Source organism: Amphiprion ocellaris, chromosome 8 (genome assembly GCF_022539595.1).
Source record: "Amphiprion ocellaris isolate individual 3 ecotype Okinawa chromosome 8, ASM2253959v1, whole genome shotgun sequence".
Taxonomy (NCBI): Eukaryota; Metazoa; Chordata; class Actinopteri; family Pomacentridae; genus Amphiprion; species Amphiprion ocellaris.
Window position 1 is genome coordinate 23,335,659 of NC_072773.1, and position 24,303 is coordinate 23,359,961.

General features: G+C 39.8%; 2 protein-coding genes across 2 annotated transcripts; one reads left to right on the plus strand and one right to left on the minus strand.

Moving 5' to 3' along the window:
* The first annotated feature begins 231 nt into the window (after nucleotides 1-231).
* Nucleotides 232-20,553, plus strand: bltp3a (bridge-like lipid transfer protein family member 3A). Its single transcript, XM_023275588.3, has 21 exons — nucleotides 232-483; nucleotides 3,562-3,724; nucleotides 5,056-5,094; nucleotides 5,346-5,437; nucleotides 5,520-5,709; nucleotides 6,065-6,205; nucleotides 6,333-6,503; nucleotides 7,525-7,705; nucleotides 7,904-7,990; nucleotides 8,982-9,152; nucleotides 10,773-10,912; nucleotides 12,081-12,222; nucleotides 12,968-13,161; nucleotides 13,266-14,488; nucleotides 14,620-14,804; nucleotides 14,890-15,029; nucleotides 15,184-15,334; nucleotides 15,766-16,031; nucleotides 16,282-16,390; nucleotides 16,590-16,681; nucleotides 17,726-20,553. The coding sequence occupies exons 1-21, from the start codon at nucleotides 440-442 to the stop codon at nucleotides 17,840-17,842; spliced, it is 4,038 nt and encodes a 1,345-aa protein (XP_023131356.2). The 5' UTR covers nucleotides 232-439; the 3' UTR covers nucleotides 17,843-20,553.
* taf11 (TAF11 RNA polymerase II, TATA box binding protein (TBP)-associated factor) lies at nucleotides 20,554-23,241 on the minus strand. Its single transcript, XM_023275662.3, has 6 exons — nucleotides 22,994-23,241; nucleotides 22,579-22,779; nucleotides 21,990-22,120; nucleotides 21,800-21,887; nucleotides 21,611-21,707; nucleotides 20,554-21,470 (listed from the first exon to the last, which is right to left on the minus strand). The coding sequence occupies exons 2-6, from the start codon at nucleotides 22,744-22,746 to the stop codon at nucleotides 21,340-21,342; spliced, it is 615 nt and encodes a 204-aa protein (XP_023131430.1). The 5' UTR covers nucleotides 22,747-22,779; nucleotides 22,994-23,241; the 3' UTR covers nucleotides 20,554-21,339.
* Nucleotides 23,242-24,303: the final 1,062 nt, after the last annotated feature.

The window sequence follows — 24,303 nt, forward strand, 5'->3', positions numbered from 1 at the left end:
GATAAATCCATATTCTCCTCGCTATTAAAATGCAAGCACATAGATTAGACTTTATTTATAGCATACTCAGGCTAGCTGGTTCGCTAAAATTAGTAACACACAATCTCTAGGTTGCAGTACTAGTGTGATTTTTATCTCTACTTCCATCTTACGTTTTACATCTACATTTCCCCTGAATGTCCAGCAGATGGCAGCATGTTGTCGCTGTAGCTGCTGTGTTTCTTCTGTTGTGTTCGTGTTGCAGCAGGTTAGCTACATAGACTGAGTTAGCTCTGGGTTAGCTGCTGTCCGGTGTGTAGCAGCTCGTCAGAGCCAGCAGCGGCTAACAAGATGCACACGGCTGCTGCTGCTGTTTACACTATAGCGGTACCTGCGAGCTAGTACATGTTTATTTAAGTAGGAAAGCTGCCGACGCTGTTCGACACGAAGGCCAGCAGACATGGCCGGCATTATTAAAAAGCAAATCCTGAAACATTTATCCAGGTAAGTGTCATGTTTGGTGTTTGTGTTAGCCGGTTAGCCCAGCTGGGTGATGGTTTGAACGTTTCAGCTCTCCAGGCAGCAAACGTTAGTTGGCTGCGGTTCACACGATGCTAGCTACACTGATTTTCACATTGGTTTAATTGAACGCTACTCTGAGAATATAGGTCGGAGACTAGACGAGGGCAGTGAAGGCAGCAGAGGACTCTAACCTGCACTAGGAGAACATTACTTTAACAACGTTTAGTACACATACTTAATTAGAAACGGCTGTTCCCATATTTCACTGTTGACGGCCCTGAATATACCATGATTACAACAGGAATGCTGCATATGAAACAGCATCCTCTTTCTAATTTGAGGCTATCAATCTACCTGAAGCAGATGGTAGAGATTTGTCAGTTATTTCTTAAGAATAATTTCTATGTTGATTGAATTTGTACTCATTCCATCTGTGACTCTTTCCATCTCTTGACATGGCATCACCTCAATCATAAAGAAAGAAAATGATTTTCCAGATAGCGAGAAGTATGATAGAAGTAGTTTACCTTCGATCTTTATGTCTTTAAAACAGTTAAGTTTGCCCACAAATTTATCAGGGTAACAAAACACTTTTCCTTCTTTAGCCCTAAATCTATACCAGATTAACCTGAAAAAGGTCAATCCGATGAGGCTGATCAGCCTACTGCATGTGAATGAATGAAGCCAAACCAATTCTGGTTTGTGGGGCAGATACCAGTTTGAAAGAATAAAACGTTCAGATATTGATATACGTGCTGATTTTCTTGATCTATATGTCAGCATTATATTGAAAAGACAAATTCACAAACTAGTTAGCAACTTACTGTGAAGACAGAGCTTGACCCCACACTACTGTGTGCTCTGCTACATGTGCTGCAAACGGTGCTGAGAGTCTTGTGAGCAATGGAGGTGCTCTGCTGGATAAGCTATGTGACAAAATCTGTGTTTCTGCATTACTTCAAGGATCTTTGTCTGCATATTATTCTGTAAAAGAAAGTTTTCGCATCAGCATATGGATATCCATATATCTGTGATAAACCGTTTCAGCCAATAATATTATTCAAGTGACATATCGGGCAGGCTTTATAAATGAATGTAGTCAACCAATTCTTTCTGTCAGAATAGTCAGTAATGCACCTACTATCTTATTGCAATTACAATTTCTTTCACACTGTCCATAATGCCTCCTGATTTACAAATAATTTATTGCAGTAATCTTAAGCATTCACCAACCCTATTTTCTCTACATCTGACCTGGTTTTCTTCCCCCGCTATGTAAAGCTGTTGCTCAGGGGACATTCAGCTTTCTATTTTGTGATGCACAGTCTCCTCTCTTTCAGTTTTATTGTGGGAGTATATGTTGTATTATCTTTTGCTGCCAGTTTGGCACTGCTGACCATTGTTAAGAAATTTATCTGGGTGAGAGCTCAACGATGAAATGTGTTCAAAAGGTCTGTCTTACCCCAGCCAGATGGGGTAAAGGCGAAAGTCGATCATGATCCTGAATAACACAGTAGATGTCTGCTCAATCGGAGGCTTTCTGTTTGACTGACCGCTATTCTTTTCCTCTGCGTTGTCTCTGTCACTGAATAATTAAAGCAAGTTTTTGCAGCTAAAAGAAACAGTGGACACATAGTTGGATAGTTGACTTGCATGCATATTAATAGTGTTGATTATAGCTTTGTTTATAATAGAAAATGGCCAAGCATTTTTGCACTTATCTTGCATCCTGCCATCAGGGTTAATCGCTTTAAACTGCCAGTCACTATCATATAGTACAGTATAATCATTTAAAGTAAAGCAAAATGACAAGATCAGATTGTATGCCTGCATTGCACCCGTATTAATGGTAAGAATCTCTATGACTAAATTCACAGCAGCTGAATGTTCTACTTTAAACATGTCGATGAAGCCTAAAACTGACAAAACCAGACTTTTTCAACCAATTAATGATTGTTCAGTTGATTAGAGCCATTTCAAAGTTGAAAAGCTTTCATCTTAATCATTTAAGAACCACTTGGGTATTGTTTAATTGTAAAACCAAAACAGTGCTTTTAGCCAAGTTTGTACAATGAGTTCTTTCTTGCCTTTAATAAGCTATGGAATTTCTGTGGTCTCTAAAGTATGCTAATCTTAGTAACTGGCATGTATTGCTAAAAAACACTAGTTTTGGTCTAATGTGGGTCTTAATTCTGTATACTACCAAATCACTTTATATGTATGCTTCAGCTACACGTCTATAAAGCAATTGTATTAACTTGATTATTAAGTTAATTATTGAATTAACATGGGCAGTGTTGTTGCATTGTGTCAAAGCTGTTTTTATTATTATTTTTCAAACATGAGAACTAGCTGTACACCACAGACTTAACTCATTAAAGGCCCTTGTGGATTGTTGGAGTTAATGTGAAATGTTCAGTTTAGGAAGGCAATAGTACAGATTTTGTCCATGATAGATGTTGAACCGTTCATTTGTTGCGCAATAGAAAAAGGAACCTTAAACTTTGACTGGTTTATCAGGTTAAACGGGGGTGACACAGATCAGATCTGATGATATTTACTGTTCATTTAATACAATCAGCGACACTCTATAGCTTTATCGTATGAGATTTAGTCTGCTACATTTTCTATGGTGTCTCTCAGTTGATGTCGGAAATGTCAGAGGGATATGTCAGGACAGTGTTCAGTAATGTGGTTTATTAAAATACATAACCAATCAATTTGTTCCTATTCCTGCTATAGTCATCCTTAGTGTGCTGTAGTCAGTTCCTGGCAGTTGTAGCCTGCTACATTTGCACCCTTGGAGAGGTCACCCTCGCTGGGTAGTGCAGCTGTGTGACTCTAGTCAGGAGAGTGCTCCAGCTTTTTCAGATGACTCATTCAGTTGCACTGTTTCAAACACATCTTGACTGCATAATGCAATTCGGGGTATTTCTGTCTCACTGATCATCAGTGACGTGCGCTGGTGTCTCCCTGATACAACTTATAGGGATGTTCTCTAGAACTAGTCCGCTTTATCTATTCACCCTAACATATATACTTTGTATCTGGTTTCTATAGGTTCACCAAGAATCTGTCCCCAGACAAGATCAATCTGAGCACATTGAAGGGGGAGGGGCAGTTGTCCAACCTGGAGCTTGATGAAGAGGTTCTGCAGAACATGCTTGACCTGCCTACCTGGCTTGCTGTCACTCGAGTCTACTGCAACAAGGCCGCCATCAGGGTATGTTATTCTTGACTAGTCTAACCTGATTGTGTAGCTGGTTTAACAAGGGAGGAACACTCTCTTTCATAAGAAGACTGTTGAAACACAAAATGGGTACGCAAAAGCTGCACGCATCGAGCTATTTAAGTTCTTGTCTCATGTTTCACTTTCAAACTAGAGAAAAATATTCTGTTCATTGGTACTAAATAAGTGCGAGTAAGTGCATAGAGGAAATAAGCAGTGGCTGTACCGCAAAGACTAGCACTGCAAGAGACACTGCTGAGAACGTTATGATCCGTCAGACCAGTACTGGTAGCTGATAATAGGCAGGCAAGCCATGATTCAAAGGGACACAAAAGGCCAGAGGCTAGTCTGATCGTGAGATATGCTGGCTGGTCTGCATTGAGGAGGATGCCTGGTTTGTGTTCCCAAATTATCCTAATAATACTACATGTATAAGACTGTTTTCTTTGAGTTTCTGTAAAAAGTGGCTTTCAGCTAGAAGGTAAACATTTTCCAGTGTTGAAGGACAATTTTACATATCAATGTCATCTATCTTTTATGTTTGCAGATGTATTGTATGATGCTTTCAGTGTCCAAATATGCAAATTTTAAATTAGATTTTCACAGTTTCCCCAGTAATATGCTATATAAGTTATTTGCTCCATTCTGGCATATTTTGTAATTAGGGCTTTTTTTGATCTTTATGTTTCCAATTAGATTTGTCGTTTTGCTGCCAATCAACAGACTCACTGTTGACTCTAATTGTTTGACCATGTGAGAAGCAGACTGACCTGTTGTTGTAATGTGAATAGAGCTGCGTGCATGTCTGCTGTCCACTTTTAAAGTTTGCATCAGTCATACTAGGAAACGAGGAATTGGCCTATACTGCACCACTGAATCAATGAATAGTAAATTAATATGTAGTTTCTGTTTTTTTTTTCCAACCTTGATTTTGTTATGATTCTTTGGATGGCAATGATGATTGGTCTATTGGTCCACTACTCGGTTGCAGACCTAGGCTCCTGATTTGATTATTGAATAGGTTGCCATACAGTTTTATAGAGACATTCATGGTCCCCAGAGGAGGTATTCTACTGACTATGGTGACCTCTGTCTATAAGATTGTAGTTGGAATTATGAAATATGTTGTCTATACACATGATGTCATGACATGTAGCACTTCAGAGGAAATATCACAGCATGCCAGTTTGGTCATAGCTGCTGCGTCATGTTGTGCAAGGATCCTGCTTACTGTGCCCTTGTGTGCAGTGAATGATAAACAGTGCAGAATGCTGTGACAAGTAATAGTGACTGACTTTGTTGACCTTGCTGTCCTTTCTTTTCAGATACAATGGACAAAGTTAAAGACGAGCCCCATCTGCCTGGTAAGACTGATGTTATTTTGGTCCTTCTCCCGAGTTCTTGCACATTTCTGCACTAAGCTTTCCCCTCTTCTTTTAATCCAAAATAACTCAACTCTGGCATGACTGTAGCAGTACCTATTCTGTTACTTTAGCTTTCCATTCCATAGGTTTTCCTCTTTGTGCTTTTATCATTAGTAAATATTAGCCTACTTCTCTATTTGTGCTTGCTCCGTTGAATGTTGTGTTGTCTGAATATTTCCCCTTTTGTGTAGTTCTTGGATAAAGTAGAGGTAGAGATGAGGACATGTGAAGAGCCTCGTCCCCCCAATGGCCCCTCTCCTATAGCTATAACAGCAGGCCAGAGGTAAGCCTACTTGCATATTGTGTTAAGCCATCCTATCTGATGTTGAACGCTGTGCTACATCACATGTCATGTTTACTTACAGTGAGTATGGCTTTGCTGAGAAAGTGGTAGAGGGCATGTCTGTGAGGATCAACTCCATTACCATCAAGGTCCAGGCTCGTGCCTTCCACGCCTCCTTTGAGCTCTGGCAACTACAAGGCAATAGCTTAAACCCTAAATGGCAGCGCAGTGACCTTCGATACACCCGTGTCACTGACCCAAAAAGAGGAGAGGTAATAGCAGCAACAACAGCACACTGTTATTTCCCTTCTCAAACGGCTTCAACGCTCTCCTGTCTGACAGTCACATAATGCCCCACTCAATACAGTGTTCTACCGCAGAAGCAATGTGTGCTCATTAAGCTTGCAATAAATCATTTAATCAAGTCAATTGGTTTGGTCTGTATTAGCTGCAGGGTCTATTTTCAGATAGCAACCTTTCAGAATGAGGCCTTGTAATCCTTTTAAAGGGGAAATCTGTCTGTTGCCTTATTTTTCTGTTAACAATTTTTCCATATAACTATCAGAACATGATGTTTTATGTCATAATGTGTTTGTGTCTGATCATAGTTTGATATGTTTTATTCAGGTGTTGACCTTTAAAGAAATTAACTGGCAGAGTCTCCGAATTGAAGCAGATGCAATTGAGAGCGATGACCAGGACCTCGGCAGCACTCCTTTACGTCTCATCACCAACCAGGGACGCATTCGAATTGCTCTAAAACGCAGGGTAAGACTATATTTGCACTATTCATTTACTTTTTCTGTCACAGAACCGGTTAAAGACCTTCAACGACAACTCATCTAAATTGCAAATTATTTGTCACAAGTCTTTCTGTCTTCATTGTTCTTTCTAGATAAAGGACTGTAATGTGCTGGCATCCAAGCTGCTTTTCATTCTGGACGACCTGTTGTGGGTGCTGACAGACTCTCAGCTCAAAGCTATCATCAATTATGCCAAATCCCTCAGTGAAGCCATGGAGAAATCTGCTCAGCAGAGGAAGAGCATGACTGCTGAATCCTTACAGGTATTTCCTCCTTTCTGCTGAGGCTTTTTTAGTGAAATATATGACACGTTAGCCTGAAAAAATTACAAATATTTAGTCATGATTACATGGTGCGTCAGGTCAGGAGCATAACAAGTGCTTGCTCCTGCTGTCTTGACGTTAATGGGGTAGTGCACTTTTGATTTATGCTCCAAACTCAGATACTCAAGGCAGAGATTTATTGTAACCTCTTGAGGTGCCTGAGGGAAAACATTTGATGCAAACTGAGGTGCGATGGCCTGTGGCTGTTCCAGTTACATGCAGGGTTTTTGGTCACAACACAATCATGACTCTTCACCCAGTCTACTCGCCAGCTTGGCCCCCTGTGACTTCTTCCTTTTCGCCATGTTGGAATTCCAATTGAAGGGTTGGTGTTATGACAGTGGAGGAGATCCAGTGCCCTTTCAGATGGTGCTTGACATACTTAGATAACAGGACCTTCAGCAAGCGTTCCAAGCATGAATGCAGTGCTTGGAGGTGTGTGTGTGTGTGTGCGTGTGTGTGTGTGCGTGCGTGCGTGCGTGCGTGCGTGCGTGCGTGCGTGCGTGTAAGGATGCTACTTAAAAGCTGATGTTGAATTTTCAGTCACATTCTGAACCTTTTGAATGCACATCACATACAGCAAAAAAATGTAAGCAATGAAACTATAATACAATATGTAGATGCCATTTTGGATCACTGAAATCATTAATTATTCAAAGTTTTAAAAATTATATGTTCTATAAACATATGTGAAAGACACGATAAATAAAGTTATGTTACTGCAAATAAAGCGTACTCACCAATAGAGAAACTTGAAGAGCTTTATACCCAAAATTTGTTGACACACGATTATTTCTGGATACAGTGTCATACAGCTCATATACTTTATTTATTTATCCTTGTTTTCTTATACTATCTTATATCTGTATTTTTGTGTGTGTGTTTTTTTTGTGATTTTTTTTTTTTTTTTTTAATCAAATTGTCTTGTTAATTTAGCATTGTTCTCTCCTCTGTTGTGTAGACTGCTCCTCCATCTCCTGGCCTCCACAGCCTCTGGACAGAACCTCCACCTGCCCCTGCAGGCACCCCCAGTAACATGAGTCAATACTTTGATCTCTATGATGTCAAGGAGTCTTCTTATCACACCTTCATATCACGCTTGGACTTACACATATGCAATGACAGTTCTTCAATTGATGAAGGTTAGATCGAAGTAACTCAACATGAATCAAAAATGATCAGTGCGCAGTTTGTGCTGTCTTGTAACACGAGTACATCTGTGCTGTTTTATGTTAACATAAAGCTAAGATTGTGTTTTAAAGGTATTCCCTAAAATACCGCATTTGAAAAATAATTACTAAGACGCTGGTTTTAAGCAGCTGTTATGTGATGTTACATAGATGAGCCACCTCCACCGGGCTTGCAGGGTGCCATGCAGCTGACATTCAGGAAGCTCGGTTTTGACTACTATCCCATCCACAGACTTGGTGAGTGTGATGACTGGTTCTTTCTTTCTTTGACTGTATTTTAACTGCAGTTTGCCCTGAGGCTCTGTACTGCTCCCGCTGTAAGCACAGCATTCATTCAGGACTAGCTGTTAGGAGGATTACTATTCAAGCAGACAAATGGCATGGAAGACTGTGTCCAGTGCCTTTATTCTCTGTGAATCCCTGAAGTGTTGAATGTAGAACAGCAGAGTTGCCTCTGGAGCTCATTAAGGCCAATTAAATAAAACTAGAAAAAATGCTTTCATTTTGTTTTACTGTTCGTCCCCTCTGTAGTGAGTATGAAAGGAGGAAAATGTCTACATTATCACAGTACAAGGTTATATACAATATGTACTGTGTGCATATGTGCAGTGCCATGTCCGAAGCTATTTTCTATCCCTTGTAAGTAATTAATGACAAAGGCTTTATATTCTGCCACAGCTAATTGCTATCAGGCTTGTTGCATGTTTCCATTGGAGAGGCGTCCTTGCCATCATTCTGGTCTTAGGTTCCCTTCACAGATTCTCAGTATAATTCAGGCCTGAGCTCTGACTGGGCTGCTCCAAATTTATTTTCTGTTGCTGTTGTTTTTCTACAGACTGCCTGATGTTTTCTTCCAGAATGTTAATGTTTTCCTTTTTTCAAGATGTTTATTTGACAAGGATTTCTGGCAAACACCCCAAAACACTGCATTTCCACCACCATGTTTTGATTGTAGGAATGCTGTTCTTGCTCTTGTGCCTTGCTTTTCTTTTGTCAAATGAAAGCCATGTCCCACATGTTTGATAATCAGACCTTAGTGCTATGCTATATTGTTGTCTACTCTATTGTTGTTGTGAATAATTACCTTTTTGTTTGTTTTGCCTTTTTTTAATCCAAATTGTTTTGTGTATTAATTTACACACAAAAAAAACATTTTCAATTTTTAAATTAGTTTTAACCTTGTAATAAAAATGGACCACATCAGCTTTGTGTTGCTGCTCTTGCACAGCTGATGGGTGTCGGCACTGGGAACGCCACAGTGGAGCCATGGAGGCTCAGGCCCAGTGGGCTGGGAAACTGCTGCAGGAGTATCAGAGAAGAGCAGAGGCTTCTGGGTTCCCTGGGCCACAAACTGAGGTTCCCCAGCCAGGCAAAGATTCCCCTGCAAAGACACTTCAAGGTATGAATGCAGAATTTACATAAGCTTTTTCTTGTTTATTTTATTTCTAACTGAATCCTAAACATAGACAAAATTACCAAACGAGTGGATGATTATGACATTGGCTATAGTAGTTTTACACACAAAAAAAATCCCAACATAAGGTCAGTTGTCGTGGAGATGAATATGTTTGCATGCATATCTTTAAGCTGACAAAGACTAGGTTTTCAAGAAGTATTATAGATAGGATCATAAGAGCTTCTAAGCTCTACCTCCATGACAACCAAGCAAACCATCTGCAGATGTAGCCGAAGGCCTGTAAATAGTCATAACCCCCTCCTGACGCTTTCCCCTACAAATGCATTTAAACACTGAATCATGGTCAATTTATTAGGCATTTTTTGGAAAGAATTCATAACAAAGACTCTTTCGTGTCAAAGTGAATGCAGATTTCTACGGCGAAGCATCAGTTCATTAAAACTGTAAATTGTAAAACAATCGTAAAATTTTGTGGATGCACCTTTGTCTGCAGCATTGAGCCTGTGTGGATAGGTCTCAGTCAGTCTCTTGTATCTGGAAGCTGCAATTTTACCCCACTGTTCTTAGCAAAACTGCTCAGGATCTGTCAGGTTATATGGTTTGAGTTAACAGCCTTTCCAAAGTCTATCCACAAATTCTCAATTCAGTAGAGGTCTGGGCTCTGACCTGCCCACCCAGGACATCCTCCTTGTTGTCTAAAAACTATTTCTGTGGAGCTTTGGCTGTATGCTTCTGATTTTTGACTTCTAGAAAATAAATCTTTTGCCAAGTTGCAGTTTTCTTGCACACTCTGCCAGGTTTTTAGCATTCCCCTTACTTTTCTGCATTCATTTTACCCTCTACCTTTATAAGCCTTCCAGGGCCTGCTACTGAGAAGTATCTACACATCATGATGCTGCCACTGCCATGCTTCCCGGTGGGGATAGTGTGTTTGTGATGATGTGCAGTGTTTGGTGTCTGCCAAACATAGCCTGATGGCCAAAAAGCTGAATTTTGGGTTTCATCCAACCAACAAATCTTTTTCAAGTTTCAAACGTACTGTTCCTCACTAGCCTCCTCATTGCAGAATCACTCAGTTTTTAAGGATGACTTGCTATTGACTTCTTGCATCAGTTGCCTGTACTTGGGGGGAATACTCAAGCAATCACCTATTTTGCATTTTCTTTTTTTCAGTAACATTACTTTGTAGACATCTGTTTTCACTTTGACATTAAATTGTCTTTTTTTGTAAATTGTTGTCAAAAAAGGCAAATTAAATTAACTGAGTCAGTGCTGAAAAGCAGTAAAAGGGAAGAAAAAAGGGGTGGTTGGGAAAAAACTTAAGCTGTTTTTTTTAATTACATAGATACACTTGCATCAGAAAAGAACAGACTTTAGATGTGCAATAAAATACTTTGTCATATAGTAAAACATGTTTACCTCCTTCAATATAGTGCTGATAAAATATATGATGCCATTCACCATATAAATCAGTATCTGTCTTAGCAACATTAACATTTTAATGACTACAAAGATGCAAATCATCTTGAAAACTGTTTTTGAATCAGTGTTGTGATCTTCTTTATGCGTAAGTGATTTAAGCTTGTTTACTCTTCCATGTAGATGGACAGTCCAGTCCCAAGTCAATCCCCTCTGACAAAGAGCAGACAACCAGCAAGAGCTCAGCGACGCCTCCTTCATCACTTAAGAGGCTGCGAACTAACTGTGTGGTGATCAGGATGGATGACGTGGACATTCACCAGGCAAGCTTTTATCATCAGCTGATTTGATTTACCTGCTCTAACAGAAGCCTTATTCTTCACTAAATGGAGCAAGCAACTTCTGTTCCTCAGTGGAATCTGTCAGGCCAGTACTTCTGGCAAAGCTTGAGCTCACGTTGAATTCAGAACAAATTAACAGTGACCAAACATAACAGGTTTTGGATATTGTAATATTTATAGATTGTGGATTTGTCATTATTAAAGCAAGTCAGAGATATAATCATGTGATACAAATTGTGAACTGCTGGAAAGACAACATGGACTGCATAATTAGAAAATTAAAGTTGTTTTTCTGTGACAACAGTCAGAATCCTTAAATTACTTGACTATACAACAATATAGATGAGTGATGACATTTTTAGGAGAAAAAAGCACTATTAGCTCTACTGTTGGCTAACCATCTGCAGTGTGCTCATCACTTTGAGTTGGTTCAAACCAGAAAGGGGTGTGTCCAGTTTCCTGCCTTGGAGGCATCTGCCTGACATGGCTCACAGAGGGATCAAAGGTCTCTTTCAGACCAACCATCTGATGTGTTTTATCAGCATGATCAGATTATATTAATGTGATAATGTGTAAAAGCTAGGCATCAAATTGCCTTCCTGGTGATCGGTAGCAATAGAGGATTTGTACTTATACTGATGTAATTTCAGTGTTAGCAGACACAGGGTTGTGATAATTCCCAACGTTTTTAAGATAATTCTTACTAACATGTGAGTCAAGTACCTCGGTAAAAATAGAGTAATCCCATACATGTCACTTCTCTTGGCTTCTGCAGTGTCTGTCATCTAAAGTTGAGAAAACCACTGCCACTTCAAATTACACAGTTAGGCTGGTTCTGCATTTTCACTTTCTTGTGAAAGAACAACATATCAAAGTGTTTTAGGTTCAATGCACTTGTAGTTCCTCTTTTGATAGAGCAAGAGATACCTGGGGAAATTCTGTAAATGTCTGGTCTTCACCTTCCATTCCTGACAGGAAATCGTTGATATTGAGACTCAGGTGGTGTAGTTCTGTTTTCTAACACATATTTGTACTTTTTTTCGGTGATTGTCTTTGTTCATTTTTGTGTCCTGAATGTGAATGGAATAGGTGGAAAAACAAATTCCATTTTATGATATTTTTATTACTCCTCTAACATTTCCACATGCAGGTGTCTACAAGGGGCCGTCAAAACAAGAAGACCCAGTCTTTATTATCGTGTAACCGTAAAGCTTTGCGTTTGCCAGACAACATACCTGCAATTCATCTGCAATTTACTGAATACTACTTTCCTGACAACCCCAGTTTACCAGGTATCTGTATACTGAATTTAATTCTACTTTTATCTTTTTGTGTTCATATTTTAATTTTTGGCTTGTATGGTAAATATGTCAGCTTACTGCACAAATTGTGCTACAAAATGTCGGCATGTAGGCTTTGCATCTGCAGCAAGATGGGTGAGGAACAGGAGAGAAATGCTGAAAAGATAGACAGCGTGAGTTGTATGTAGGATGAAATGTTTCGGCTACAGTAAGGATGACATTGACCTAAAATAGGTACATTGTCAGCAGCATCTTGCTATTGTTGTACAGGTAAGCATGACCTGATTTGTTTGAGTATTTAAGTCAACACCACAAAGCTCTGTATTGTGAGCACAAAGCCACATCCGACTGCCATCCAAATGAAAACACTATTTTGGAATCCTTTGGCGCCATATGAGAAAGGTTCCAATTGACTGTTTCAGCTCTTTTTGAAATAATTTTTTCTTAGTTTTTTTCCCCATCATGTTGCAGCCCTAATGCAGAATGGTTGGTTGGAGTAGTTAAATACAGACCTCTTTGTTTGCTTTTGCTATTTCAAATTTACTTAACTAAAACTTGATCTGGTGCACAGTTATGAGCATTTACTGTAGAACTGGAATTTTTTTGTCTTTGCTTGTTGTTATTCATTGCAGTTCTGCGCTATATGTCTTAGTTGTAAATATTGGTTTAACAAAAACCTCTTAATGACTTGTATAAGAATCTCTTAGCAGAACATCTTATTTTTTCACTCTTCCAGTGCCCACCTCAAACCTGTATGTCCAGTTAAACAGCCTCCAGCTGTGTGTGGACCCAGCCAGTGTGCTGTGGATCAATCTGTTCTCCAGGGGTCTCCTGCACACACTGGACCAGGTCAAAGCTTTCTACCATTTGCAAGACAGCAACAAGGCTGAAGAACATGTAGATATTCGTATGGATGCAGCTCAACTGAAGGTGAATACACTGCAGTTTTTACATGTAGCACTTTCATTCTCTAACCAGAACTTGTATTTTGTGTAAAGGTCTCATGCTGCAAGTGTTTTATTCTTTTTTTGTAGCTAATAATTCCCCTGGATTCATCCATACTGGACCACCCAGAACGTCCACAGTCCCTCTCTGTTACTGTACCCCAGATGGCTCTCAGCAACACCCGACACTGCCCTCATGGCTCCAGAGCTGACCTCAGCAGTACCTGTGACAAGTTTGCCAGCTGCCCTTTCTTCCAGTACACACCGCCTTGCCCTTATCCCAGAGACCTGAGTGCCTTCCAGCCCATTCCTTCCACCTTCGTTCAGCACTCTCAAGAGGCAGATCCCCCACCTCTAGACAGAAAGCAGCTGCGATCCCAGGATGTCTGGTCTCTCAGTCTGTCCCGTGTTACACTAGGTTTCGATGGAGCACGGCGATTCCCCAAAGGAAAAACCCAGCCTTTTGTCGAGCCCTTTGCGATGTCTGTGTGGATGTGTCAGCCAGCGGCCTTTAAAAATGGCTCATCGTCTTCCTCCTCCAGTCCCATCACAACCCAGCAACTTTCCTCCGAGCAGGAACCTGATCAGAAAGAGGCTTCGCTTGCTTCTATCCACTTCCTGGCTCACACTATCACCCCTGTGAAGATGTGGCTCAACCACTACCAGTATGTTGCCCTGCTGAGGATGAAGGATGCCATGGCACGGCTGGGGGCAGAGTTAGGCCGGGATGTACGTGATGTTAAGCACGCTCGTGGCCAGAAGACAAAAACAGCTACAGTTTGCTTTGGCCTTCTCGTGGACTCAGTGGAATTAGGTCTGCTTTTGCCTCCGGTCTCCACAGAGCCAGAGGAGGAAGTTCCCCACACTCCAGAAACAGACAGCCCCAGTATGACGGACTCTGACATCTCCCCGACTCATCACTCTGCCATGCTGGAGGACAGCAGGTTAGAAAACGGCATCTCCTCCATCAATACAGCTGCGTTTGATCAGGATGAACAAGATGGAGCTGTGGAGGAGGCCTATGAGGCAGTGGAGGAGGGGCTGGAGGACAATGAATTGACAACACAGGAGGAAACCTCTGTTCTCTCGCCTCCCCTCTCGCCCGGACAGTCTCCGGCCCTCTCCCGTGAGCCGTCCACCTTTAGCTTGGAGGGAGAGCTATCAAGCGCCATTAATGTCACTAAGGATGTGACCAAAGATGCCATTAGTGCCTCCCTGGACCTGACCAAAGGGGCATTTTCAATAACAAAAGACGCCTTTAGCATGCTGAGTCGCGGCTCAGGGATGAGCAAGTTGTTCAGTCCACAGGCAAAGTAAGTGCTCGCTGTCTCCTGCTGGGCTCCAGGCAACATAATAGTGCTTATGTTACAGGAACCCACAGTGTGTTCCCCATGCTTTTACTGGCTGTGCTTTATTGAGTGTGTGTATATCTGTGTGTGTTCAGGGAACAGGTTCAACGTTCAGAAGAGTCCTTCCCCTCTTTGGCTCCCAGCCTGCGACACCAATCCATAAAGCAGTCGCCTTCCCAGCATTCCTTTGATAGTGCTATCTTGGATGGCAGCCTACCTGACGAAAATCTCTCCATGGATAGTGATCTCAGTGACAATTTTGTTGTTCTAATGGACTCAGGTGTGTAAATGCTAGTGAATTTCTACAGAACTTTGTCTGAATTGCACAGTTGACATCTGCTATAAGTTTGTGTGGTGTTATCCAGAATCAGGTATGGAGTCCATGCGCCCCAACAACACGCCTGTAGGCAGTCGAGGCAGCCCAGCTCCAGGTACAGAGGGAGGTTCATCAGCTGATCTCAGCAGCTCCCTGTCCCAAAGTACCGAGGACGTTTCTCAGGACATGGTGGGCTACTATGGAATTACAACAAATTTTATGCTTTGATTTAATTAGGTTTGCAGTGTTTTTCTGAACAAACTAATATCTCAATAATTAGATCAATTCAAAATGTAATTTCAAATCTAAATCTGCTGTTTACTTGTGATGCTGTTGTTTGCAGTCCTCTGTGTTGTTACTGATCCTGAGTGGAACAGCTTGTACCTTGGAAGTAAAGGGAGAAGACCAAGTTGTGGCTTTCCAAGCACAAAATCTGACCCCTGTCCAGATGGGTAACGTCAGGTTGTCAGACGTGTTGACTGGTCTCGTACAAGGTACAATGGATTGTTGCTGAAACACCCTTTAAGGCCTTTACACATCAATGCTACAAATCTAATCATTTGTCTTTGTTTTCTAATCAAATACTGTATTGTTTCTGGTTGCCTTGTCAAAAGGTTACTAATCATTATCAGGAAACGCCTATATTTAGATTTGGTTTGTGTTGTGGATAAGCTGAAGTAGATGGGCAACAGAAATGTTAATAAATCTGATCTGTAGTTTCTTTGGCAACTCGAATCTCAGCATTTTCACATGAACTTATCATTGCAGGCTGTGAGAGTTGGCATTATTAATCATAATGTTGCGAATTAGTAGTTGCAGCAACAGAATATGCAGTTTAAACATCACAAGAGCATACAGGATACGGCTGCAGGGTAAAGTCGCTACGTGTCCTTCATTTGTACCTTTTCTCTTTTTGTTTCTGCAGCTCCAGCTGAATCAGTCCAGAAGCAGGACAGGCAGCAGAGCAGGGACTCTCCAGTGCTGTGCATGCAGGCAGAGATGGGCCCATCTGCAGCTCGACGCTCTGCCATGGCTGAGTCACTGGGCTTTGTGGATATGAGAGTGCAAAACTGCAAGGCACAGCTACTAACCTCAACAGTGACTAACATCGGCCCTTTTCTGGAAGATGAATTCAGCATTGATGGTCAGCCAGTGAAGTTACACATGAGCAATGTCACCATTACGATGAAGGTAGGGCGGTGCACTTTGCATTTAATGATTACAACATGTAAGCACAAAATCTTTTGCAATTTCAGTCTCAATACTTTGCACCTAGTTTAAATATGAGCATTTTTCCTCATAAAAGAACTCCACTGGATTACTTAAGACCTCAACCCTGAAGTTTTTTAGAAAAAGAAATACTAAACCATCATATGTTTTACTTTGAACATGGCTTATTATCATTTTTTTTAAATTAATTTTTGTTTTACCTTATTTTTAGGATGATAGTCCTAAAATCTACCCTACAGCCCCTCAACCTGTCCCAGCCACATTCATTATAGATCAGCTGCTCCTTGAGCGCGGTGATGATGGCATCATGAGAGTCAAAGGTGAGCAGAGGAATCATTTCTTTTTCAGCCTAAATGTTCTTCACCTTGAAAAATTCAACACTTGTCTGTATTGTGGATACACGCAATTATCAGCAGGTTCATGAACTTTAAAACCACAAAGGCTTAAAGCATTAGCTGACACAGCGTTACAGAAAGTTGAACAGAAAGTGATCATCACCGTTTCCCTTCTGATTTGCAGCTGAAGGGACAGACCCTAAAGCCTCAGCAGGTGTTCTTGTGGCTGGCTCTGACCACCCCAATGGTTCCAACTCTGTCCAACAGCTGAGTGAGGTAGGAAGGAACAAGCTGTAACATATACTGCGTATGCTTCACATTAGTGTGTCTGTGGCCATGATATTAGAAGTATGAGGTCAGAACTGTGACACGTAGAATTTTTTCAATAGAATATGTTGAAAAATGTGAAAAAATTGCCAAAAAACAGTTCTGCTGATTATATGGTTGCAATGTGATCATTTCCAGACACAATTCATAAAAAGCAGAAAACACGGTTTTACACGTATATTGCAAAAATTTGACATCAAAAATGTGTTGGACCACCCAGTGTTGATTAAATATATTGCAGACCATTAATCAGATTTGTACATTATGATGATTTCCTTTTAACCAAACTCAAAAACATGACTGTATAAAGACATACAAACATACTAGTGAAGAGAACTTGATTTGAAATTAAGTTCATAGTCTCTGATTGTTATTGTGCTGACTATTTCTACACCTAACTTTATTCCAAATTTGAAAAGTTGTACATAGCAACATGTTGCAAAAACATCTGCTACAATACAGTAGTAGCTTTGTGTCTGTATCACAGTTACAGCCAAGAAAGAAACAAACACAAGCGAGTTTTGGTTTGAGTGTTGAAATGTGTATGAAATTAGTAATCAAACAAATCTGAATCAAAATATGCTTGCAAGCAAAGTTGGTGGCCTAATACTGACACTGTATTAATCGTAATGCTTTGAGTACAGTAACTCTGATATACTTTTATAAGGCTTTAGGTTTTATGTTTCTTTAAATTCTGATGGTCAGGTCAAGAAATTCCCACCTCAGCTGAGTTAGATTCTCAGTTCTTGCTCATGTTTTAGATCAGCAGTAATCGGCTCTATCCCTCTTAAATACCACTGTTCCACCGGTGTCCTCTTACTTTTCAAGATAAACAAAGCAGAGATGTGTCTATTTACACAGGACTATGTAGTGGTATTGTAATTACACCTGTTGCAGTCCGTCAGAATCTGATATCAGCCCACATGGTGTGTAGCACCCAGCCAAAGCATGCTTTAACCGTAGCTAACCACTCCAATAATTCTGCCGTTGCAGAGTCAAACACTGGAGTCCCAGCTCTGTGGCGTCCAGGCCGCCCTCACACAGGCCCTCAGAGAGAGAGAGCGCCTCCTTGTGGAAGTCAGGAAGTACGACCCCACATTTACTCTGTGAGCCTCTCTGACCTCTGAACCTGTCGCTGCTGAGGAATGATGATGGGATGGGGAAGGCTGAATGTCAGGTACATACACAAAGTATGTCTCAACAATGGACATGTTTGAAAAGAAGATGAACCCAGGCTGTGGCTTTGGATCATTTCCCCATGGTGCATCACACATTAATGAGATTACTAAAGAGCCTCTAAAACAATTACTGAGAGGGGAACTTAGTAAACTAACTTATAGGTACATTAACTGTGCAATTTTTTCAACTGGCAGTCTAAATATTCCTCGCTTCTGTACAAAACACAAATGATCTCATTCAAGTGTGAACAGTAATCTCATTATGTAGTTTCAGTGTTTATCACACAGCATGCAAGGTGATCAAGCTTTAATTCTCTCCAGTTATTTATTTGTGTTATGTCGAGCACACGCCAAAACCTCCTTTCACATGCACTGACACTGCCAGACAGTTGCTACTCCATCAGTCACTCCTTTGACAAATGTTGCTGTCAAGCATGCTTTGTGAACAGTGCTGGTTTACATGTAGCACATTAACAAATCAGCAGTCATAGAGGTAGACTAGATACAACAATGTAGATTACTTCTGTTGAGTGTAAAGTAAGAGACCCGTGTGTTTCTTTTCATTTTAAAGTATTGTCAGTTGTTCAGAAATGTGTTGGAAAAACAATGCACTTTTTTCTTTAACAAAAAAAAAAAAAAAAGCAGATCTCACTGCTTTCATGGAGAGACAGATGCATCTCATTTCCCCCCTTGGTTGCTTTATCACCAAGGTGGAAAGGTGACACTTTATCAAATTCTTACCGTTTTCACAAAGCGGGTTGAATCATTCCCCAGTGTTATTTTTATTCGTTGAGTTGTGAAATGATTCTTCTTTTGTACTGTGAATCGATGTGCTCTGTGGGTGAATGTCCACTAAAGACGACAGGCCTTTTCGATCTCTCCCTGGGTTGTGGAGAGCAGGTTGCACAGTAGCTTCAGTATTGTAACAGGGTTTGTCCGTTCATTATAATTCTGTGGTCTAAAGAGGTTTGGGATTACACCAGCTACCAGAGATCTAATGCTTGATCTTCTTTAAAACGTGTTTTGTAGCTTGCCAGGAAACGACTCATTCTGATAGTGTTATTACCTCTGTGCTCATGTATCATGTACAGTAGTCAGACATCATGGACCTAATGTCCATTCTTTATTTTGTTTTACTTTTGTATATTTATGTTTGTGACAGTGTGTTTTGTTTTTTTTTTTAAATCTGAAATACTACAGTGTACTGAAGCCATATCAATCAAAGAAAGTGATTTTTCCAAAATCTGTGGTACTGCTAATTAAATGTACATTCACCAGATTTAGTGCAAAAACTGATATTTTCAATATTTTTAATCCTGATGTACTGCGGGTTCTATCTATCAAGCCTATTACTAATTTAAATACCTGTCACTTTGTTTCATCCATGTATAAATCTGTTTAAATGCATGGATTTAAACAATGGTGGATTTGTTCATCAAAGAGACTGTTTCACAATATATTCATTTTATGAATGCTCCTCTCTGTCAGTTGCATTTTATCTACAAGCATTCTACTGTTAAATCAGTAGTTTAGCATCTTGCTTTTGGCGGCACGTTATCTATTTTAACAGCTACAAAGCTGTTACTGTTACAGAGATCTTCTAGTTTTTCATTATGGTCCCAGGGTACTTGGGAGACCTCTGGTGGCAGAAACTTGACAGAGTATGCTCCATTTAAAATATTATTTATCATTTTCTTTTTAACCTGTGGTTGCCTTGCAAGCTACGAATGACACATTTGCATTCTTGAAGCAGAATGTAATCTGTTTAAGCAATAGAAAGACTCCTTTAGTTGAAACAAAAATATAACAAAGAACAGTAACACTACACATTTTTAATGTGGAATTCAGTTCTTGAAATGACTAATTACCGACCAGGTTTTAATGTTTCCTTCAGCTGTATGTGAACTCAAAAAATCCTCAATTTGTTGGTGTAACAGAGCAGAGGTGCTGCCCTTTGACCTCAGTATCACTTGTAAATGTGATGTTTTTCTTAGCTTCGGTGTTTGTGTTTTTGCATGACAGTAGATACGTTGGTATAAAACTGAGCGTGTCATGTTGGATGCAACATGTAGCTCTGAAGCTTTCCCAGTGTCCTGTTCCTCAGTCAGGCCTCAGTGTTAAGTAGCATCTCTGTTCCACTGACCAACTGGTGCTTTGAGTTGAACCTGCTAATAACCTGTTACACTAGACTTCCTTTGCTCTCCAGAGCCGGCCAGGGTTTCCATGACAACATAACTCTTACTCAGTGTGCCATGCAAAGAGGAGGAGATGGACGGAGAGTGAAGCAAGACTCACTCCAACGTGTGCTGTTCCCTCTAGATGCATGTACTGAAGTGAAGTTGTATCGTTTATGCCTTGTGGATTACTTGCACTCGTGAGTTAAATTCACTGGAAATTGCACTTGTTAAAATGTAAATCACTTCAAAGGGTTGCAGAGGAGTCATTGTGAAATCTTTTGAAGTGATGCAAACATTGGGAGACTGTGGACAGTATTTTTTTTTGTCAGTTGTGTAGAATTATATTGAATTTTTTATTGTTTTCATCACCTCATTGAGACTAATATAAAACTGGTTCTGTGAACCAAAGCTAGTATGTAGAAAATATTTTAAGTGAAAAAAAATAAATGATTAATTGCTCAACACATTTTGGTTGTCCATGTATGATTTAATAGAAAATCCACGTTTTCATATAACAGTCTACTGCATTCATACTTGTGTCATTTCAGAATATACAGAACCTTGTACGTTCAAAGTCTCATGTTGGGTATTTTATGACTGTGATCCATCATATTTGTGACATTAACCTCAATAGAAAGTTACAAATTTCCAAGTGAAGCAACCTAAACCTAAAAAAAATTACACTAAGTAGTTTGAGTTCAGTTTTTCAAGAACCACTTTTCCAATTAATCTCTAAAAAGGTTCAGTTGTTGGAAAAATGTGATTGAGTGAGTTATGATACAGGAAGGATCTTAAAAAGGATATGACAATTTTTTTTAATTTCAAGAAATAAAATGAAAATCCTGTGTGCCTGTATAACTGTAAAAAGAAAGAAAAAATTTACATATTTTGAACCCATCGCAAATTCATTTCACCAAAAAAGTAAACTAGTTGAGGCACAAGAACAAAACATTTAATTTTTTTTAAGTATAAAACTTGTGGCATTTGTAAATATAATACATGAACATGATTTAACACCATTGAAACTGTGCGGCATGAAGCATTTACCTTGACAGTTCAGGGTGAGTGGCCGGTCTACTTTTCAGCTTTAATTCGCAGCTTTCTTGACCATTCTTCAATACTACAGTTGCTGAGCTTGGTCGCTTAGTAGAGAAGAGTCACAGCTTATTTGGCTGCAGTGGCTGCAAGTTTCTCACACGTGATGCACCACTTATTAATCACCACCATCCTCATAATGTACAGTGCAAGTGCCTCAGTGAAAGACAATGTTCTTGTACTTGGTGTTGGGAATCTGGTCTCGGCTCTTCAACCTCCTCACTGCTTCTCTCATATGTTTGGGCTGCAGCGGTGGTGTGTCTCCCCACTTCTCACAAACATCTAATGCTGCAACGGCAAAAGAATTTTTTTTTTTACCTGTACAATACTAAAATTGAAATTGCAGAGGAAATAGCTCCATTAAATAGCTTGTACGTTTCTGTTTGTTTGATCTGAAAAGTTTCTGTTCTGTAAAATACTCCACTCACCTTCCTCAACGATTTCCCCAGCAAAAACTTTGGCAATACCAGACATTGCAATCACCACATTCTGGGACACTGATGATCCTGTTATGGACTGGATCAGCTAGAACAGATTTTATAAAAAAGACATCATAAAAGTCATCATAAAAGTAAGTGGATTCTAAAATGCTTTGTCAGTTTTCATAAACAGCTTACCCTCTTAATGGCAGCCTTGGGGAAGGCAGAACGTCTGTACATCTCATAGCGATTCAGCTGCTCTTCAGAAAAGGACGACACCAAAACCCTTAAAAACATAACAAGCACAGAGGAGGATTGTGAACTTTAACAAAATGTGACTTCAAAGAATTAGAATGACCTTGTGTGAGGTTTAAAATGTCAGCCTTACTGCATCTTTTGGATTTCATCTTCATCAACCTTGTGGCGCTTCTCTTTTTTCTTCTCTGGTTCCACCTTCAGTCTTTTGGAAGAAGGCTGGCCGGAGGGTCCTTCTTCCTCATCTTCTACTGCTGCTGTTTCCTTGACAGTGAAAGACGAAATGTTTAAATGCTTCTATGAACAATGAAATACCTTCTAGTAAAAACATAATAAACATGCAGTGTGAAAAAAAGCTATATTTTTGAAAAGATTTTCATTTTCAGATTTGTCTCTGGCTAATTTTATACACATACATGTTTAATTAATAGATATTTTAATGTACCTTTTGTTGTAATAAGTTGCTGCTTTGAATTCTAACATAATCAGTCCATTGATTAAGTCTTACATCCGCATACAGTATAAGGTTGATTATCAATTGTGACTTGTGGAGTAAAGCTACTGAAAGATTTATTGGCACCAGTATAAAAAATACTAAGAATACCAGCACTAGCCTCTGGAGTAAACCTAGTGTAATCATTTAGTAGTAATTGATGAGAAAAATATGATATGGTTCCCACTTTCTTTTTTGATGTAAGGAGAATGAATGCCCCACATCTCACCGGTTTAACCTCCTGTTTTGGCTGATCTTGCGAGGCCAACTCTTTTTCATCTGCAGGTTTTTCTGAGGCAGATACATTTTCTGTTTCCTCTGATTTAGGATGCTCTTCGTTAGCAGAACTTGTTCTTTCAGGTGCACCCTCAGACTTTATCCGTGCAGGATCTGCCATGGTCCCTCTAACGCTTTGTGCCAACTTCAGATTCTGCAAGTATCAACAAGGTAGTTGATCAGATGGGAACGATTAACAGTGCACTACCAATTCTGGAGCGAGCTACAAATCGACAAAGCTAATATTTATTAGCTGCATGTAAGTTTTTATTTTAGTTTCAAAACCCTGACAAAAACCACATACGTTCGTGTGAGTACATTTTGGATTAAAAAAAAGTGGATAAAATGGGAACACAGCATGCACATACCTTCTCTGCAGCTAGGCGTCAACAAAGCAGCGGCAATAACCGAGCTAACTTTGGAGTTAAGCTAACTTTAAAACAGTAACTGGAGGCTAGCACATAGCGCAGTTATACTTTTTATCCTCGTATGTTTAAAAAAATAACAACGGTCAACGTACTTGCTGTGAATTAAATTAATGTAAGTACTGAACTTAAACGGAATGATAGCATCCCAAAGCTAGCGCTCTCAGCGTACTGCTAACACAACATCCGTATTTCCGTTTCCGTTTTGAACGAACTTTATTAACATTGCTAACTGTGATTTAAGCAAAACATCTAACGTGTAGAAGTATCGAAAACAGGTTTTTATGTGTATGGTACGCCATAATTTTTTTTAAAAAACATAGTAGTTTGATATTATTATAAGGTACAAAACACAAACACGTTAGAAACTCCAGTTACAAATCAGTTAGGGGGACTATTTCCACTGAAATTATCAGCAAACACTGTATACTGACACCAGTCACTGATTAAAGTCATTATAGTGTCGTTTCTTTCTAAAGAAATTACCTGTTGTTATACACATGCATAAAATAAAGTAATTTTGATGCAATAACAGCATCTATATGTAAAGGCTTTAATCACTGTTAGATAAAAAAAAATTGCAGCTATTTCAACCAGTAAAACCAACTGGATTAGTTACAATCCAAAGCACATAACAGATGAAATAATGTTCGGTGCTAGTGGGTGACAACCAATCTTAATGCGAGACAAGGTTTCAATTTTCGTGACGTGTGAAAAGAGACAGAAATGCTGTGAAGTCTTGATTAAAGCGGGGCGCATAGTCACCATAGGTGGACACTGAAATTTTAACCATTTTTTCTTCGCAGCTCTGTCATGTGACAGAGTCAGAGTGAAGAGCTTTTTTTTTTCTTTTTTTTAAATCCAGCCTGAAATTCCTAATTAGTTTAACATCTGGACTCTGAGTCTGCCACTACAGAACCTTACCCATGCTGTCTTGAAATCATTTCTGAGAAGCTATGTGTTTCGAGTCATGGTCTTGCTGGAAAACAAATCTTTTCCCAAGTCGCATTGTGTCTTAATGGTGTAGTTATAACCAGTATGAACTGATTCACCAGTGACTGGACCCTCCAGATCCAGGTGTCCTTATGCAACAATCACTCGAGACACATTAATTACGCTCAGATGATCTTTATTTCGCCTGTTGTGTGACTAGCAACACCGGTTGGCTGCACCTGTGTTGAATTTGATGAGTCACTTTAAAGGTGATAAATATTTATGTAATATATTGTTTCACATTTTGTATTTTAATTCAA

What these genes read in the sequence shown, in the direction of transcription:
- bltp3a (XM_023275588.3), top strand. Translation starts at nt 440, where the DNA reads ATGGCCGGCATTATTAAAAAGCAAATCCTGAAACATTTATCCAG. An exon ending in AGACGAGCCCCATCTGCCTG is followed by an intron (nt 5,095 to 5,345) that starts GTAAGACTGATG and finishes CCTTTTGTGTAG; the next exon opens with TTCTTGGATAAAGTAGAGGT. An exon ending in CTATCCCATCCACAGACTTG is followed by an intron (nt 7,991 to 8,981) that starts GTGAGTGTGATG and finishes GCTCTTGCACAG; the next exon opens with CTGATGGGTGTCGGCACTGG.
- taf11 (XM_023275662.3), bottom strand. Translation starts at nt 22,746, where the DNA reads ATGGCAGATCCTGCACGGATAAAGTCTGAGGGTGCACCTGAAAGAACA. An exon ending in GATGAAATCCAAAAGATGCA is followed by an intron (nt 21,888 to 21,989) that starts GTAAGGCTGACA and finishes TATGTTTTTAAG; the next exon opens with GGTTTTGGTGTCGTCCTTTT. An exon ending in CCAAGGCTGCCATTAAGAGG is followed by an intron (nt 21,708 to 21,799) that starts GTAAGCTGTTTA and finishes AATCTGTTCTAG; the next exon opens with CTGATCCAGTCCATAACAGG.